Here is a 20,589-nt window from a genome sequence, read left to right on the forward strand (position 1 = left end):
GATGTATTGGTTCAGTACAAGTTGTAAGTTATTACGACGGATGAATGTCGCTCACATTTTATTACAGCATTCAACCAGCAGGTGGCGTCGTGGTCTGAAAACCAGGGTGCCTCTGAGGGAGAACAGACAGGGAGGGCTGAGTCAGGATGGTTGGAGCAGAGTGGTGGTAAAAAAAAAAAAAAAACTGGAGTCATTTGAGGGCATCAGTGGAGGGGAAGTGAGCTTTGGGAACTTTAATTGTCAACACTGAGGAAATTAGCCATGGGCAGCTCTCAGCACAGCTATGTTGTTTCCAAGTGGCAAAATATTATGAGCATGAAATCATAGATCTGTATTTGATCCTTTTAGTTAATTTAAAAGTTATTATTATGATTATTTGTATTGCTATTAGGGCGGAAAACAGGTTGGATACATTTTCGGGATTTGTAAGTTCTACTGAAACAAATGTGATGAAATCCCTCCAGTGTGAAACTAGCTTCTCGACGCCCACAGTAGCTGAAAGCCGGTAAATGAAAACCTCCCCAACAGAATCCTGACCCTTATGTAGTGAGACATAGAGAGAAATCTTTCCACCAGGCATCTTGGTTTTCAGGTTTTATTGCACCCACATACAAAATATCTACCATCTCATGTCAGTGTGGACAGAGTGGGAGCAGCAGGTCAAATGAAGACATGCACTGAGTCTCACTTGTGCCAGCTGAGAAGGCCGCAATCATAATGCATCTACTGCTGTCGTTACTTTTTGTGGTTCACCCGAGGACAAATCAAGGCCGAGCATCTCTGCTTATTCCGATATATTTATTCTCATTTCATTTACAAATAATAATGCAAAGATACAAAGACATAAGCCTTCACACGAGAAAAATACATCAGGTACATTTCAAACAGAAGCATATTTTCATCTTGAATATAGCTCACATTTACAGCCAACTTGGATTCTTTTGGTCCGATTTGACACTTAAATTAGAAAACACACCGTTTTAAGAACAAGGTTTGAACCAGTCTTTTTTTTTTTCTTTTTTTAAAGGGTTAGCTGAAAAAAGTACCACTTTGCCAAGCTGTGCTGCAGAACGCTAGATTTTGCATATTCTATGAAGATAATGTTTCCTGTTGCTGTGAGCGCACTGCAGGAGCACGGTGCACCCCTTCATGGCAGTAAAATGCATGTGCAGTGTGGAATATTGTATCACTGTACTCAGAAACAAAATACATTATATAACAATTTAGCTGCCATTGAATGAGGCTTGGACCGGGAGCAGGCCGCCCTCAAAAATCTACACGAAGAAGTATTCGTAGATGTGGTTAATCCACGGACTGACCATGCATGACTGTCCATGTCGTCTTCCTGATTCAGTTTAACATGTTATGTCACAAAATCAACCTACGTACAGTTTATATATATATATATATATATATATATATATATATATATGGCCGGACCATCCAGTATTTGTATCTGCTATTTTCTACTGTTAATTCTGACTGTATGTCTGTTATTCCTCTGACAAGGTATTGTTATATTCACTTGAAAATAGTGTTTGACAGCAGATCTATAAAACAAAGGCAAAACTTAAATCATTCAAAAGCAAAATGCAACATGTCAATTTCTTTCCTGACATATTTTTGAAAGTCAGTGTCATGCAGAAAAGAGATTTCCCAGGCAACGGACCATCAGTCACAACTCTCTAAGTTGCAGGGTTTTCAGTAACTATGTCCAATAATTAATGCATTGATAAAGTCATTGATAATGTATGACGTTACATAACATTTCCTCTCATTTATGGCTGATTTTAAACTTTGGCTTTTTGGCATAATTGCTAAAAAATAATATACAGTGTTGATGACAAACCTACATTAAAGATAAATTCAATAAAATCTAAATAGAATCTTTTCTCTTAAAATAACATCTGATAGTAAGTCTGTAAATTAAATAAAAAGTGCTTTCAGGGCTTATTAAAATAACATTACTTATTCACTATTGTAGTAGTTCATATGTGTTGGTTCATATATGTCTGTTATTGTAGATACAGTGTTTAACTACTTTGACACATTTTATGAGGAGAAAAACAAACATTGCTCTGTTGTAAACTATTTTCTCTGTAAACACTGGCGTTAACGCCAATGGATACCTGAACGTTGATGCATAAAAAGGTGGCAGTAACAGGCGACACGTCGGTCAGAGCTATCTACATGACAACAAAAAAGTAGAAAAGAAAATATAAAAACAGAAAATGGACCTACGAAGATGTCAGGCTCACCATAAAGTCTGAGGTCCAGCAGAGAATATAGAGCCACAATGATATATTGCAACACAGTATTTTCTCAGTGCATTTTCTCACTTTGACATCATATCACATGAAGCACGAAAAAACATTGTTCCTATAATAGCAATATACAAAGCTAGTCTATACCGTGACATAATAAAATCCCGCGGGTGCAAAACAGAAAATAAGCACACATACTATAAATTGCAGAGTAAAACATAGGCCTAAGATAGTACAGAGTGACAGCTTCTACATGTGCATAAAAGGCTGATTACCATAAATCTGACGCTTTCAGGCTTCACACAGCATTCACGTAGCCGACCCGTGACGCAGAATCCAAGAGAGAGACAAAAGACAGTTTTACAACACAAGGAAAACAAAACACTTAGACGCACAAAGCTGAGCGCAACCTTGTACGGAAATAAAACCCAAAGTCATAAGGGGTAACATGTCCAGTGAGTCATGCAGTCACAAAACAAACAAACCCCCAAAAAAACCAGCATCAGGAATCAGAAACACGATGCATTCAGAACTTTAAATATATATATATTTTTTTAAAAGGAAATAATAATAATCTTCCAGGTAACGATAAAATTTCATCTGATTTGATCACGTTTCACAGAACATGTTTTGATTCACACGTGTGTGAGAATAAAGGTGAAACTTGCCGACACAGAGGGACCATGACACATATAAACGGACACAAAGTAGCAGCTATAGAACAGCATTAATCATTAAGTGGAATATTGAACGGATGTGGATGTATAGTATAGGATTTATACAAATTTTATGGATACTTATATATAGATTCTATAAAATACTTTTCAGCGACTGATTGATTTATCGTGTCCTGCTACTGCATCAGTAATATGCCCTTTACATTTTGAGAAATCACACTATTTCTGTATCTTTAAATATTGTAATAATAATCTTTTAATTTGCTTATTAAATAGCTAATTTAGTTCCATTTAGTACAACTTGCTATTAAAAGCAGAAAGAGCGGAAACCTCTTGTCAGAACTCTGATTACCACTGTCCCAAAATAAAAAGGTTTTCCAAAATTTTGGAAAAATCTGTGTAACAGCAGACAGCCAACAAAATACTCACAGATTAAGTAAAAACAGCTCTTTTAAATAGACTATCTATATATGACTTTTCAAAAATAATTATAATTTACTCTCACTTTTATTTCAAATATTTCTGTTTTGTTTTATGTGTTTTTTACAAGAAGGCAAGTTTAATCAAAGACAGGGCCAATAGGTCCAGTGCACACAACAGTCACATGGGGGGTTTGGTGTATAAACTCATAAATCAGTGTTAAATAAATGCGTAAAGTGCAGTATTGATGAAAGAACCAAAAAAAGATTCACTCATTAAAGGAGCAAATGCATGAAGTCATATTAAAGCAGGGCCACAGAACGGAGAGACAAATCAACAAAAGGGCACAAACAACATGAAGAAGCTGATATTCAGTGTCACCGTAGAGCCGAGGAAACAAACACAGTCACACATATACAACTTAAAACAGAAGCCACAACTCCTCTGAACAGGCGAACCAGTGTTGGTCCAACAGGACATAAAGGCTCGATATGATAGGCAATGAGGATGACAACATGGCAACAACACAACAGCACAGATGTGACCGAAATACATTCTTGTTGCATCAACAATGCTGTTCTAGTATAGAGGCTGCTCAATCGTGTGGAAAAATATATATATCTCAACTATACTGAGGTCACATCTTTGGGAGTAAACCAGGAGAGTTTCTACCGTACGCCACACGCCCCGACCCCTTAATGTTTTCTCTACACATCCCTAATATCAAAGCAATGTCACAACACAAATATAACATGAAACCGCCCATCGCCGCTCGTTCTCTCAAAGACTTCTGCTTCGCCTACGTAAGGATTCCCTTTTCTCCGTTTTCGTGTTGCAGCCTGAAATCAATCACTGTAATTTTGCATAGATACTATTACGCAAAATCTGATCACATTCATGTAAAAATGTCAAATAAAACAAGCCTGTAAACATCTGTTTCTTAAGAAATCATTAATCTGATGGGAGATAGATGAGCTGGTGTAGTGACGATAGATGAAGTTATGGATAAAGATCAGCACACCTCAAAAGTACAACGACACTAATGCAACTGTAAACACTGTCGGCCAAACCACCTGTAAAACAGTACAAATGACCCTTTTTTTCTCATTTACATAGACGTCATCTTTGCATGAAAACCAAAACGTTTTAAGCTATTAAGGCAAAAACAAGTATGCACAGTGATTTGTGATCTCATGCATAACTCATTTTACTGCAATTTACTATGTTGAAAATCAAACTTCAGCATTTCCTAAAAATAACCGAGGTGGCAAAATGATGACTCATGGTGTCTCGAGACTTTACATCTTCACTCAAATCAAACTGGACTTGACTTTGGCTCCTTGAAAAAACCACACAGGGATCAGCGCAAAACTACTGCATGTACGACTGAGAAGGACCAGTGCGACACGGTGGGGGGGGGGTGTTCTTGACCGGAGCTTCCTCTGAGTCATCATGCTACTCTGCACAGACGAGTTTGTTTGTTCAGGGTTTGCTCTGCGGACATGGCTCAGTCATTCATCAATGGAGATACGATACACCAGAAACTGCCCTCATGAAAACTAGGTATCTGAAATAAATCAAAGTTTGATGACGGAACCGCGAACATGATTCACACCGAAAGAGGAGGGAGGCCGGCAGCAGTCTTCAGAAAACATGTCGATGCATTTTTCTTACAGTAGTGTTTCTTTTAAAAGCTCTCTTTTGGGGTTTCGATTGCTGTTGCCTGGTGTGGAATCGTTGCTCAGCCTAGATGAGGCCTTCGCCGACATACTCCAAAAATCCCCCCCACCCCCACCCCCACCCCCCCACAGGGCAGCAGCGTTCACACACCTGTGCATGGACACGTATGGTTTGTTAGAGCCGGTCGAGGCGAAACGTGTCCTCTGTGGCCGGGTCGGCAAGGACCATGTCTGGGTCATTGAGCATGTGCAGGCCATCAAGCGTCAGTGGGTCGATCTTGAGATCGTCCAGAGGGAACTGGGAGTCGACATCGAAGCTGAAGTCTGAGGACAGTGAGCCTGTCAGGTCCTTGGGGAGGCTAGGGGGAGACTCTCCGCTCACTGAACAGAGACAAGACAGACAATTCAACTTCAGTTCATTTTCACTTCCAGTCTACATAAAAAAAAGTTCCAAACTCATATGAGGTCACTGTGATGTTTGAGCACTGAAATCGAATCAGTTAATCTCTGAGTCGAAATGAACATTTGTGCCAAATTTGAAAGGATTCTCTCAAGGCGTTCTTAAGGTACTTCATTGGGGTTTCTAATCAGGGCATCCTTGAGTCCGAGTGAATGTTTGTGCCAGATGTAATGAAAATCCCTATGGGTGTTCCAGATATATCATGATCACAAGAACACAAGGTCACTGTGACCTTTGACCACAAAAATAGAATCCATTCATCTTTGAGTCCAAATTTGAATAAAGTCCCTGAAGGAATTCTTGAGATATCATGTTCACAAGAATGGGACGGACGAACAACACAAACACATTTCGTCTTCGGCCACTGGGTGTCTCCAGCGTGGAGGCATGAAATAAACGGCTACTAGTTTCAGGCATTCGTAGAGAGATATTTATCTCTCTTGAGTTTTTTAAGTGAGGAAGGGAACATTATTTCACATAGATGTTTTTAACAAGATTTGAGCAAATTAAATTCTGTTTACTGAGTATACCAGTGCAATCTAATGTATTTTAACAGCCCAGTAAAGAATCACATCTTCGTTAAGCTTAAATGTTTGTGTTTTTGGTTGACAAAGTGTATGAGAAACAAAACATACAAGCACATATGAGGTAGCTTTACTGGGGCCTTTACAGCTCTACAGTTTAGATCATATAGTTCTGAGCTTTAACAAGCCACTTGCAGTAAGAGTCAAGAAGCCATGTGATGTGTCACACTTAAAGTGTTGAAGCAGCACCTGTGAGAATGATGTTGGGGATGTTGCCATGGCTACTGTAGCCCAGCTGCTGCGAGTCTTGGAGGTTGCAGTGGCCACCAGTCAAACCCATCATAAGCGCCTGGGAGTAGTTGAGGGTGGAGGTCTGGTTATACAAGCTGTCGGAGCTGATGGGGGTTTCCATCATGTTGAACTGCTCCAGCTGGTTCTCACAACAGAAAGAAGTGTCAGAGCTGCTGATCGCTCTCAAATCTGCACAACGAAATATGGACACTTATGACAGACAGTGAATGTACCTGTTGCGACAGAGCACTGGCCTGAATGGACGGGAGCTGCTGGTCGTAGAAGTCTGCGAACACGCTGCCCAGTATGGAGTTATGCTGCAACAAGAAACAGATCAAGTCTGATTATTAAGCTGCAGGTAAAAACTCATAGTGCCGGAAAAGTGATACTTTTGAGTTGATTCTATGTTTGCGAAAAGGACCCAGTGTTCTGTGTGTGTGTGTGTGTGTGATACAACATTTGTATACATATTGCAGAAGAGACAGACCGCTCTGCTCAAACATTAACACAGCTTAAATGTGCACTGACAGAGGAGGGGATGATATACACAGGAGGACGCACTACAGGAGAAACAGTTTCATTCTCAGAGGACGTTTAAGACACACACACCAAACATGTGACTGTGCACCAAGGAAGGTTTTAGTCCTCTGTTTTAATTATGAATGCAAACTAAACTATATCCTGCAGTATTTGCAGCATTATCTGTGGTACACATGTGTAGCAGACATACGCCCACTTTTGCAAGAAATTACTCATAAATATCCCATTAAGGGAGCTATATATGTATAGTAAATAAATTAATATATAGGTGAATAAATGAGAATATATGCAAGCAAATAAATGAGGGAACTGGATAAATTATGTGAATTACAACTTCTTTACATCATATGCTATCAAACCTAATGGTCACTTTATACTGGTAAATAATGTCAAAACTGACATTAGTTTTGACATATGCCTACTATATGCCTACAATGACTATAAGGGTCACAGCTCTTTCCACTTCCTCCTCCTTCTGACCTCACTGTTTTCATTAACCAGAACAGAACTGAAATAAATTCAAATGGAATAAAGTTAAAATAAAATCCTTCCGTGACTTTATTCTCCCTTCGCCCCCTCTAATTCTCTTGAAGTTTCTGATTTGGATGTCCTCATTGGAACAGCAACCAGAAATTCTCCTGTTTCATCGTGGCCTCTTAATGTATAAGTAATTGGATCATATTCCCAGCCCGTGCTCCTCCTAGTTCCAAACCAAATTATCTGTGTGTGCTGCAGATGTCCCCACAGGGCAGAGCAGGATAATAGAGCACATGAGCCAGTCAGTGGTTAAAGCCTGTGTGGATAATCTCAGGACTATACGAGTGAGACACTTCAGCTCAGGAGGGAACTGAGAAAACAGCAGGACGAACAAACACAAACGCACACAGAGTTTATCATCACTGTGACTCGCCTCAGCATTTCAAACAGACAAGTTCACACTTACAATTCAGTAGAAGCAAAGACTTATTTAACATGCTGCCTGATTCGTTTTAAACTGAATTCAAAACATTTAATGTGTAATTCAAGGTTTTATTCAGCAGTTAATGATTTACAGGACAACTGCTTTACCAGGGTTTCAAATCTCAAATGCTTGTACTGAATCTGACAGAGGTTAACAACCCTGATCCATGTTTACCTTGGGTGTGTTTAGTTTATCTTAAAGCACCACCCTGCAAGCAAGGTTCAGTTTGTCCACATCCAGCCTCATCCCCCCCTTCCCATGCTAACTCAAATCCCCACACTTGTGCTGGTACAAAACCCTGACTAAGCACAAATATCTGATTAACATACAAAAAAAAACAACAGGACTGAGAAGGAAAAACAGAGGCGATGCAACGCAAATACCACAGAAGCAGCAGAGAGGGTCAGGGACACATCTACATCACAACACATCAATGACACTGAGTGTTTATAGGGACCGGCAGTCAGATCTGGGCAAAAGAGGAACCAGTTTAGACTATTTCATGTCATGATGATCATATTATAACACTGTAAAGTGTCAGAGTGATGTATGACGCTCTGCTGTGAATTCATATGTTACAAAGTCAGTTGTTTCTTGGACTTGACAAAGTTAAACTTGATCTTTTAGCATGTCAGAGCATGAAAAGCACATCTGTAATTATTAACATTAATTAGGGTGTAAAAGTGCATTCTGGGAAACTTCCTCTTCAGATTTCCTGCTGTGACATGTTAAAATGTCAGTTTCTTATAACCAACATTTCAGTGATCTCACTCAAGTGCTTGAAATAAACGTTGTTTTTTTTTGCCCAGATCTACGAATGTTGACTCGACACAATAAAAGCAGCTGTAAGGGGGGGGGGTGTCAACAGAGTCCTACTACAGTGAAGCTTATACAGAGCGAGCCACCGACTCTTGGGTTCACACGCCCTTACTTGAGGCGAGCCTCCGGGTGAGAAGCCTTGATTGGAGACAGGGGAGGTTGGAGACTGATTGGCAGAGGATCCAACCCTACTGCGGTACTGTTGGAGGGAGGAGGCCTGATACAAGAGGATATGTTTGAGTTATTCACACTGGAGGGTTATCTTTGCTGGGGTCTGCATGCGCTAATGTGCTAATACCGGTTATCAGGGGCGGATCCGGGGGCGGGGCCAGGGGGGGTACTGGCCCAAGCTGAAATCTGATTGGCCCCTGAAGTGCCCCTGTCCTGTCAGTACTCTGTTATAAATAAATAATTCACTTACAAAATATTAAATAAAAATGACAATTTGATATTATTTTTTATCTTCTAAGCATGTTTTGAAGAACACAATGTCATTGAACAAGGAACATTCTTCAAAATATATTCAAAGATGTGTTGCTTTGCCTAAGGAATGACTAAAACACGTGCACCTTAATGAATCAGGATTTGTGCACGGATGTTGGACATATAATTGGCCCCTATTATATTTAGAAAAATCCTAGATCTGCCACTGGAATTGCCCTGTTTTAGAAACTTTTTATTTATTTTCACAAACAATGGGTGGGATTTCAAATGCAAGACACATGTGCTGTGCAGTTTCTGAAAGAGATGTGACGTTCTAGTGATTGTTGTTAGGCTGGAAATGAAAAACATCAGGAGCCCTGACTGAGGAATCATTGGTTCACTTACTGTCTTTAATGGTAACAACCCAGCATCAGCATAGTCACAGAAATTTTGAAATAATTTCAGAACGTGAAGGAGGAAAACCACTCACTTCATATCATACTGATGCATTAATCATACTGAGAAAGATCTGGGAGAAAGTGTCAAAACTACAGGGGATTAATTTGGAGGAGAAAAATATTGCCAACAATCAGAGCTGAGCGACTGAACACAGTAAAACTGGAGGATCAGAGAGAAACGACTCCACTTTCTTCTCATCTGTTCTGTCATATCCGCTCTTTTCATTGTCCTCACCCAAAAGAATCAAAGGAAGATACTTCCACAGACCAAAACAAAGACAAACCAAAAAGAGAAATCCTATTCTGATTCAAAGATCACAACCGTAACTGTGGAGAGAGAAATATCAAAGTTACTTTCACAGTAAATAACAGATAAACTATCATGTAATTCAGATTTAGAGGAGTATCAAACGAGAGTGATAATCTCTTATCACTGGAAAGTTAACAGGGGTTCAAATCACCACATTTCTAATCTCTGCATAGATAAGCTATCGCAATAGTGGTAGCATGAGATACAGACGTGATAAAGCAGTTCAAGGTTTCTCGATACAGATATAAACTACTGGAATGATCATTACTGCAGTGGACATGTTTGAAACCGAAAGAAGAAGATATTTTCCATAACCAAGCCGTACCTGTGTTTGCTCAATAGCTAAAATTGACAGGTTAGAAAACGCATCTAAAACCATTTCTGAACACAAATCAGTGCAGAACGTGAGCTAAACAACTGCAGATGAGATTTATTAATCGGGATTTATTAATTCAAAGTTCTGAGGTGCAGACCTGCCACAGCACAACTGAGGTGAAGAGAATGTAGGCCACTTCATTACTGCAGAAATCCAAAGAGTTCCCACTGCAACACAAGTAGAGCAGCGAGAGCCAAGATCTGAAGGATGTGCAGGACTGCGCACATAATAGATCTCATTGAGGTTGTGCACATTTTTTGCTTTTATTTCACGCGTAAGGTCTCGTTTCTTATTTAGAATTTTGTGCAAAGCATGAAAAGTAAAATCCTGAATGATAAAACAACAAATATTTATGTTTAAGCATGAATTTGTTTGTCCATTTTTTATGTCACAACATAGACTTTGCAGGATAAATGCAGCCCATGACAACTTCACATTGTGACATAATGTGCAGAGTGTCGACAAAGCTATAAAACTCTGACGAGGCAGTGTGTATTCAATGCGCTGGCGACACCTGAAAACACAGCCTCGCAACACACAGCCGCTTCTATCACAACACCACGTCTGATGCGGACGGACGCGCGCACCGCTCACCGTGTTCATGTCCATGGTCATGTTGCTCTGCGAGGACGTGTGGTTGTCTAACGTGGAGCAGGAGTTCACAGAGGATTGCAGCTGGACCAGACCTGTCTGCTGGAATATAAAAAGTGGGTAATAAGTAGACATAGACGATAGGTATAGTCATCAAGTGCCACTTTATAGTTTTAATACTGGTTTATCACAAATACAGTACATCACTATCTGACCAGTATGGGTTGTAACCCCTGATAACATACTTTCAATTGAATTTGTTTTCTTCTCAAGCTAACATCAGAGATGCACATCAGCTGTTAAAGTTTTTTTATAACTTCTAGTTTATGTGGAGGGAAACTAACTTGCTGGCTCTGGTGAGTCTGGGACAACAGCTGCTGGTTGAAGAAGGCATACTGGGACAGCTGCTGCTCAAGGTTCATCGCGTTGATGGCCGCCTGGGGGGAGTACAGGAACAGAAAAGAGATGAAGTTCCAATATTTCCGAATTAATTAACTGAGTCATACTTATTTAACACCTACGCAATAAAAATCAATCTTCCACCGAGATATTTAAACACCACACAACAAAATGACAATCTGAACCAATGACAATACTTTATAGTGAATCAAACCAAACACAATCAATGTTAAGCTGAGGCCAGAGAGTAGGTCTGTACCTGAGAGAGAGAGAGAGGTGGAGATGTTGGGGAGAGCGGGAGGTTCTGCTGCTGGTGGGAGTCTCCTAGGTTCAGGATGAGAGGAACCATGTTGTCCTGCCCAAGCTGCATCTCCATGGATACTGGCTGAGAGGTGTCCACGCCTACCCACCACACAAAGACAGAATGAGGAAGGAAGGAATCTTTTATCTTTAAAGCACACACAAAGTGCCAAAGTCGGAAATCACTGCATTTAATCACAGGAAGCTCTAATTGTCTGTGGTACCTTGCGTGTTAGGCAGGTTCTGTGTGCTGTTGGAGGGGCTGAACGTGGAGGCGGTGGCTGTGTCGTCCGAGTCGAGCGGGATGGGCAGCGGAGGAGGGAACTGGATGTTGGTCAAGTCAGGCAGAGAACCGCCAGTGTTGTGGGCTGCTGGTTTGAGCGTGGGGGTCAGCTGCTGGTCGGGAGATGGGAATATGCTGCAGAAAAAAGATGGATGCAGTGAACTTATCAGGGATGACGATCTTAACCTGAACAATCATCTGTTTGATGAAATAAAGAACAGAAACAGAACCCGACTGATTTATTAGTTGAGTGATAAAACTCTGTCAAGCCTGGCCTTTTAAGAAAGTGGCCTTGTGGGAATTACACATAGGAGATGTAGACGATGCAGTGTGTTGTTGGTTATGTTTATTCCCACCACCTCCATCCATGTTAGTAACCTGTTTTGTGGCCACTGTGAACAGCGAGGCACTGAGGGATTTGGCTGTGCATGTTCCCTGTAGTTTTGCAATTAAGTGCCCATTCTCTACTTCAGAATCGGTCTGGAGTGTTTACTATTACCATTAATGAGCCATGGATAAGCTAAGTGTGCTAGCGGTTTGGAGCTGCGAAGCTGGAGAGGTGACACGTCTGTATCAGTGTTTAATGTTTGTCAATATGGAAGCTTTTATTTGTCAGAATAAACAATACAGAAAAGATGTGCATTTATGTTTTAATTTTATCTAAAAAAAAAGTTCTACGTAGACGGTTGTATTTGTACTTTATTTGTGATAACAAATGTGTCAATAAACTGTGTAATATTAAGCCTAAATTACATTTATTTGTTATTAGGGTTTGATAAATAGATAAATACTTGTTTGTTACTTGATTTCCAAGACAAACAACCTCCAGAGATATTTGAGACTTCATGCATTTGGCCAGTGGTACTTCAGCTAATGCTTCTGCTCTACTCTCTTATTACTGTGGTCGCCAAATGTTCATGAAAGGGAAATGAAATGATGTATAATTACAGTCAGATCTTTTATTCATGCATGTTCTCCAGATGTGTGTAAATATGCATTCGATTTGAAGCTGCTGCTGCTGCTTGTGTGCTCTTTACCGCCATTTTATAACAGTGCAGCCAAAACATCAATTCATTATGTTAATCTCACTTTATATAAATGTGTCCTCAAAATGGGTCAGATGAGGAGAACGTTAAAATACTCACTGGATTCCAGGAACTCTGCACAGCTTGGACCTTGAAATGTTCTAAACGGAGAGAAGAATTGTAGCTATTGAGAATCGTGGCGATAAAGCTGACAGAGAAACATTAATTTGTGTGCAGACTTTTCACCTTTTTACAGTCCCACTCCTGTTTTTGGCCATCCTCATCAACCTCTAGTTTAACTGCTTCGGAGCCTGGCACAGTGAGCAGCAGAACTGCAGAGATAGAGGAAAACAAATCTCCTCAGTCTCTTGGGTCAACAGATGTCCAGCCTGTTTGAGCTTGTAATAATCACAGCCCACATGTCCTTGTTTAATGTGGTCCAACCATATTTAAAGACCATAACCGAAAAATAGGAAGCGAGGAAAGAACAATAAGTGAGACATTAGAAAGTTCCACAAAAAATATTTTTTTAACTGAGCAACCCCATAGCTGAATCATAGGTGTATATCAGCCTTGATCAGCAGGTCCTAGTTAAACTCCTGACCAGCTGGACCATTTACTGCGTTTCATTATTCTCTACAACCATTTCCTGTCTCTCCTTCAAATAAAGGCAAAAGTCCAAAAAGCACAAAATGACTGAATAACAATAATACATAACACTCACAATGTTTCCAAGGAGGTTTAAACAAAGTCAACAAAAGTTCTTCCGCAACTTCAATATCTTGCTCACGCAGCTATGAGCAGAAACCTTCATCACAACACTTGGATCCACTGCGTGTTTGCAAAAAATAATCCGGTTTACAAAAAAACAGCCTCCACCACTGCCTATTACTGATAGATGGTAAAAACACCTAAACAGTCTAAGAACTGTCACATTAGAAGTAGTAGAGCTCAGTTTATACAATACACATTAACTTGGATAATGTAACTGCATGTGTGGTATAGCAACTTATCGTAATACAGTTTTAACTTTATTATTAAATCTTTTCAGATAACACGCACCTCGTTTTGGTTGGAGCTCCTGTGATCCTCCAGTGAAAGAGAGCTGCTGGGCAGGGGTTAGTGTGCTCTGGTGCAGCGCTGAGTCAGAGTTTGTCCTGCGGCACAAGAAGTCACACAAATCAATGTGAAGTAAAATACAAGACATGTCTGTATGTGTGAAAGCAGACAAAACACATGTCGGTGAACTGCAGCGTTCTGTAGCACATAAAACACATGATGGTATAAATCTCAGTATCAACACAAATTAGCCATGATGACACATTTTTAAGGTCATGGAGAGTCTTCACTGGTTTTTGAAAAATACAGGAAAAGACATCCACACACACTTTTGACACGTCGCGCTCTTTGCAAGGATTTCATTTTTCAATCTCAGTGACCAAACTGAGCCTAAAACCAAATACAGCTGTCAATTTTCAACACAAGAATCTATAATAATCTGAATGCGATCCTGTTTTTTCTTGTTCATGATGAAAGTCATCAGCAAACAGAGCATTTTTGTCTATAACTGTAATATATGAAAGTAAATATGAAAGTCTGAAGAGGCAACGTGTTAATATTCTCAGTTAGTGTTTCGTCCTTTCAGGTGGTCTCACCTCCTCCAGTTGGTATCCAGCGGCGGTGACAGATACACTGAGCCATAGGGACAGCTGTCAATGTGAGATCTCAGGTTAAGAAAATACAGCTGCAGATAGAAAGTCTGGTTCAATGCATTGAGTCCTGTGGATTCTTTGAATATAAGAAGATTCTAGTTTGACTTAAATTCAACAACAAGCTAACACAAACCTAGTTGAGGGATTCGTAAACATCTGTGAATCTAAATGTCAGATACGAAATCCACAGACTGAGGATTTGTAATTTTTAACAAGTTGTTGACTGATGTTTTATGGAGGCTTTATTTTTCCTTATTCCTTACGAATATACAAAATATTGTGCTGACTGACGTTCTCTGGGATTAATGATGATCAGAACAACTGCTTATATTCCAATGTCAATGACAATATTTTCCATGTTTTCCTTTTAATGTGTTATAGTTTTATTCTTCTTCTATTATTATTCATCACAGTAATATCAAAGTAATTTAATTGTGAAAAATCAGAAATTATACTTGATATTTGATTTATTCTACAAAACTACATGCTTTTAAATGAGATTGAGAGCTCAGATTGCAAATAATGATATATGAGAAGAAACAGAACTTCAATAACAGAATTTAACCTCAGTCTCTAAATGAGAAACAGCATTAAAGGATATCTGGCGCCCGTGTTTGTCCACTGACAGCGGTTTTTGGTGCGGGGATGCGACGCGGTTACGGTCCCGGTAGACTCTGTCCACCAACCCGTGGTGTCGCGTCGATCTGTTCATGTCCAGCTCTGAATTCTGACCAATGAAGACAAAATCATTTCATTTAACTGATTCAATTGTAAACATTACCTGTCAGTAGTTCAAGCCACCACTTTTGTTTGAGAGTCAGTTCAGACTATATTTAAAAAATGTAATGCAAACAGACTTAAATCTTTTGTTAAAATCTGTATTTAATTTACATTTCATTTGAAGAGAAGTATTGCACTAGCTTGATGGTTTTCTGTGTCCCCAGTTACACAGACTGTCCTTGGCTCACAGAGAATGAACCTGTGTTCTGAGCTCTCACATCAAATGAGATCCTTGTGGAGCAGTGATGAAAGTTAATGCGGCTCAAGGCAAGAAGAACTACAGAGAACAGGAAAATGCCTGTGAAATTAAAAATTAAAATGAAAAGGATCTGGAAAAGGGCCAATTCTTTCCTGTTCATGTGGGTTTTCGTGAAATAATATTTACAAAGGCATCATACTGGAGCTGGTTCACAGGAAACAAAAGTATTATCCCTCACCATCCTCTGTCTGTAGAGAAATTCTACCAAGTTCCTCACCTTCTTGGAATGTGTGGAGTTGTTGGTTTTTTGTTTCAGATTCAGCTCTGTATTTCTGTCCCAAAAGAATCGTATATCTTTTACAGTAATAAAGTCTTTCAGATGACGTGACAATAAAATGCTTTATCAGCTATTTTTCCTCGTGTGCATGCCATGGCAATACACGGTAAACATTTGCCTGAGAATGGACGGCAACAGAAGCTTCAGTAGGGGCATAAAGGGCAAAGGTTTTCCACCTCCGTGCACTGCAGTTCTTGCATGGAGCTACTATTTCACGAATTCCCAGACTTTGAGTAGAACTTCAATATTCCGTGGTAATCCTAGTATAGTGTATGTATGAAAAATGATTCCCCTCTGTGTAAATTGTGGCCCCTTTATGGTGCCTGAAATCCAATATCCACTTGAGTGGAGAAGACAGCTCATGTAGGGCTGTGGTCTGATGCATTTATTCTTCCCCTTTCTACTTATTCTAAACATAAGCAGTATTCATTCCCTGGAACAGGATCTGTTGTCATAGAGCGGCCACAGGTTGAATGGATATTGTAGGATGTTATTCAAACTTAGTCACGGACAGAGAGGATATTTACTTGCATGAAACTGCTGCTGCATAACTAACCAACACAAATCAAATCTTTCCAACATTAAAGACAAATCTATTATTTTTCCATTTATACAGCACCTCAGCTGTTAAATATACTTAAATACAATTCTACAGAAAACAGAGAGGTCTTGAATCTTACCTGAAAAGACACATCAACAGTGCTGTTTCCAATCTGATTGACGTTTGGCAAAGACCCTCCGTAGTACTGCCCACGGTTCTGTCCCAGCTGCAGGTACTGAGTCTTCTGCAGCTGTAACTGGAAACACAACAACAGCAGGTGTGAGACAACATGAAATTACAACTGCATCCTCCAGTGACATGAATTAGCTACAAATGCACCACAGGCCTGAAGCAACAAGATGTAGTGTTCAATATTATTAATCATGACAGCTCAATGCAATTTCCTGCAGGGACAGTCCAAGAAATATTCTACAAAGGGGACATAATTGCATCCTTACACTGCTCCAACCCCAAACCCATTAAAGTCCTATAATTGTGTGATGTTCTATACAGCTTCCCTGAAACCGCCATATTGATCAATCAGCAAATGTCCCTCAATATTTTGTCACGTGTCAAATCGATCGTCTTTATTAACCATCGGTTTGAGACGTGACAAAATATTGAGGGACATTTGCTGAAGTATCATTAAATGAGAGAAACAACACATTAATCTAACTAAGATAGAAAAATGAAGGCAAAATATTGAAGCAGAATTTGCAGCAGTCATCGCAGCAACAGTTGCATTCAATAACACGTGAAGAGAAGTTGCACATGTGTGAATTACTAAAACTCAAACTCCCTAAAGCCTGTATGACAGTTCTTACTTTCCAAACAACATCCAGTTCCACTTCCCAATAGAAAAGCCCATAATCTGTCAATTAAATTTTCTTATCCAAGCCCACTGCTCATTGATGGCAGGGCAGGAAATCTAATAAAAACAATTACCATGCCTGCATCACTGGTGTATTTTAAATAAGCCTCAGACCTCAGAGTGTGTGTTTGTTTAAAACACATGTAAACCCGCTCTGTTGAAGGTTGTATATTGTAACATCCCCAGATCAAGAAGGAGGTCCGTGCTAATCTATTTAAACACAGTGAGACAGGTACAGAGAGAGGAGAGCTGAAGGGGAGAAGGAGTGGACAGAGGGGAACTCTAGGACAAGAGTCTAACTTTGGCCCAGATATAAGCTTCCTGTACTATTATGTCTGTTCCACCCATCCATCATCTACACCCTTTATCCTTTGAGGGTCACAGGAGGGAACCAATCCCAGCCGACATTGGGCGGGAGGAGAGGTTCACCCTGGACAGGTCCCCAGTGAGGGCCAGGGCCGACATACAGAGGCAAACAACCATCACTCACACTCTCCTATTAACCGGGGGTTTGGTTAATAGGAGTGTGTTTTGGGATTGTGGGAGGAAACAGAGAACCCAGAGAAAACCGAGATTGACACATTCAAACTCCACACAGAAGGACCAAGCTGGGATTCAAACCAGAAATGTTATTACTGTGAGTGTTAACCACTCTACCACCATGCCGCTATTTGTCATTTATAAAACTGAAGCCTCAATCAAGAGCAAACTAAATCTTTAGACGTGCATCCTAAAATACAAATGTATAACATGGTAATAAAAACATCTTACAATTACACAGTTTTATCCCTGCCGTCAAGGAGAGTATGTTTTTGTCTGTGTTTGTTTGTTAGTTAGCAGGATTACGCAGAATCTAGTGGATGGAGTTCCATGAAAATTGGTGGAAGAATGAAGTATGGGTCAGGAAAGAAATACATTTTTTTGGGTGTGGATCCAGGACTTTTTTTTTTCACTTTCTTTAACATTGTGAGATGGGACGTTTTGCAACATTTCCATTGATTTCTCAGAGTAGAATCCATGGATCTTGATTTAAAAAAATCAGGCGTGTTTTGGGTAATAGTATTTATGAGTGCGTGCAATTTGGTGCAGATCCAAATACAAATCTAGATCTAGTGAATTGTTTTGGCAAAGGTTTGCTCTCTCTGAGTCCCATTCTAATTTGTCATTGTGGTCTTAGCATTGACTAAAGCTTCCTAAAAAGGCCTGTTTCACGGCAGACATTTTGACCTGCAGGAAAGGCAGACATGGAACTAATATTATTAATGAATGCTCCATTCTGTTCACGTGTCCCAAATAAGTCATGGCGGTGAGCCAGCATGCACAGAGGCTTTTACAACTGGGACATACCAAAATATCTTCTGGAACCAAATACGCTGTGAAGAGTTGTTGCCATTGGACGGATTAACTTTGCAGTTTTTTTTAAAAGCTGCAGCAGCTCGATATCACTGCAGCAGCAGAGATATAAACAGATTCCACACATGCACATTTCTCTTCCACTCAGACAGTTAAGAATATTCAGTTATTGCTGTGTAGTAATAATAGTTATTGCAGTACAGTTTTAATAGTTATTGCACTATAGTTATAATAGTTATGCAGCATAGTTATAACAGTTATTGCAGTATTGTTATGATAGTTATTGCAGTAGTTATTGTTATTGTAGTACTGTATAATGATATAACTCATTGCAGCATAGTTTTAATAGCTGTGGAGTATACAGTATAGTTATTATAGTTATTGCAGTAATGTTGCACTATTGTTATGACAGTTATTGCAGTAGTTATAACTTTATAATTAGATAACTCATTGCAGTATAGTTGTAATAGTTATTGCAGTATAGCTATAATAGCTGTTGCAGTATAGCTATAATATGTATTGCAGTATAGTTATTGCAGTACAGTTATTTTATTTATTGCAGTATAGCTATAATAGTTATTGCAGTATAGTTATAATGGTGATTGCAGTATAGTTATAATAATTTTGCAGTATAGGTCCACAGAGCGTGTGTCCATCATGTCCCTCCTGAGCCCAGCTGCCTCCATAGGATTTAGTTTGGAGGCCTGTGCTGTATGTGGCTTAAAATCCACATAATCTGTTGGCTTCATCTTTATGTCACTGATGCTGCGGTGCACTCAGACCTGTCAGACAACTTTACAGAGCCACTGCCCACCACCACCACCACACACACAGGCCTGGAGACGATGTGACATACCATAATAATAAAGCAACATTAGAGTGATGCGTGTGTGTGCGTGTGCGTGTGCGTGTGCGTGTGTGCGTGTCTCTCAGTGGGTGATGTCCGCCTTCTCCTCTCTGAGCACGAGACCAGGCTGCAGTTGGTCGCGCGCTGTCAAATCCGCGTGCACGCCCCTTCGCTTTCATGCGTGGGGCAAGAAAAATGTAAGAACTTTTTTCAGACGGAGGTTCGGGTCGTCCATGTTTACATCGATGTCACTGCGGGTGTGTGTGCGCGCGCGCGTGTGTGTGTGCGTGTTAAAGGCGGCGGGAAGCGTCGTTTGTTATTGTTTACCTCCTCTGCTCCGACTGCGTGGAGCCGCGACACTGACGCATATTTGACAGTTCGCTGAAAACACTGGGAGAAAAGGGGGGGGGGGATACACACACACACACACACACACGAAGCGGTGTCGTTACCCTCGCCGCCCGCGTGATGCTCAGGTCCTTCATCACTTCTTCGAACGCCGCCGTCTCCTCCGCCTGCTTCTGGTTGTGTAACGCGATTTTCTCGCTGAATTTCCGCGGATTGTTCGAAGTCGCCATGTTTCGCTCTCCTGCTCCGTTTTGCCTTCACTGGTCAGCGTCAAGCTACCGGAGGTTCCAGACACACCACTTCCGGTTAGAGCACAGAGCAAGAGGAGGGAAGTTAACAGTTAAAGTTGTACATCATCTTTTTGACCGCCAGGGAAATAAAGTCTAAAAGGCCGAAAAAAATGACATTGGCTCAGTATAAATAAATAGACAAAAATCGGATAAATAAATAACAAATATATATATCAATAAATATACGGAAATTACGATAGAATATTAGGGGCAATTATAGGGGGAAACAACTCAGATTTCCTGAACTTTACCAGAAAAATGTTATGATTTTACAAGAATAAAGTTGAAATATTGTGACAATAAGTTGTAATTTGACCAGAACAAAATCTTGCACAAGAATATAGTTGTAACATAAAAAAATTAAGTGGTAGTATAACAAGAATAAAGCTGTAAAATAACAAGAATAAAGTCGTAGTATAACAAGAATAAACTCTTAATATATTATACTATAATACTAATATGATCCAACATGGGAAGCCACTGACATCTGCTGGAGCATCCCCTCAAGGCC

General features: G+C 40.0%; 1 protein-coding gene across 4 annotated transcripts; it reads right to left on the bottom strand.

Moving 5' to 3' along the window:
- Positions 1–784: 784 nt before the first annotated feature.
- LOC118117818 (CREB-regulated transcription coactivator 1) lies at positions 785–20,088 on the bottom strand. Of its 4 annotated transcripts, none has more exons than XM_035170396.2 (15): positions 19,893–20,088; positions 16,509–16,625; positions 15,114–15,239; positions 14,456–14,517; positions 13,863–13,957; positions 13,047–13,132; positions 12,921–12,961; positions 11,717–11,910; positions 11,452–11,594; positions 11,138–11,230; positions 10,797–10,892; positions 8,748–8,852; positions 6,549–6,632; positions 6,274–6,454; positions 785–5,421 (listed from the first exon to the last, which is right to left on the bottom strand). In XM_035170396.2, exons 1-15 carry the CDS (start codon positions 20,016–20,018, stop codon positions 5,216–5,218), a joined length of 1,755 nt encoding a protein of 584 aa, XP_035026287.1. In that variant the 5' UTR covers positions 20,019–20,088; the 3' UTR covers positions 785–5,215. The 4 variants fall into 4 exon arrangements, with proteins under 4 accessions (XP_035026287.1, XP_035026286.1, XP_035026289.1 ...); XM_035170395.2 differs by having other exon boundaries at positions 10,797–10,895; XM_035170398.2 differs by lacking the exon at positions 8,748–8,852.
- Positions 20,089–20,589: the final 501 nt, after the last annotated feature.

The sequence above is a fragment of the Hippoglossus stenolepis genome, chromosome 11 (genome assembly GCF_022539355.2).
Source record: "Hippoglossus stenolepis isolate QCI-W04-F060 chromosome 11, HSTE1.2, whole genome shotgun sequence".
Lineage (NCBI taxonomy): Eukaryota > Metazoa > Chordata > Actinopteri > Pleuronectiformes > Pleuronectidae > Hippoglossus > Hippoglossus stenolepis.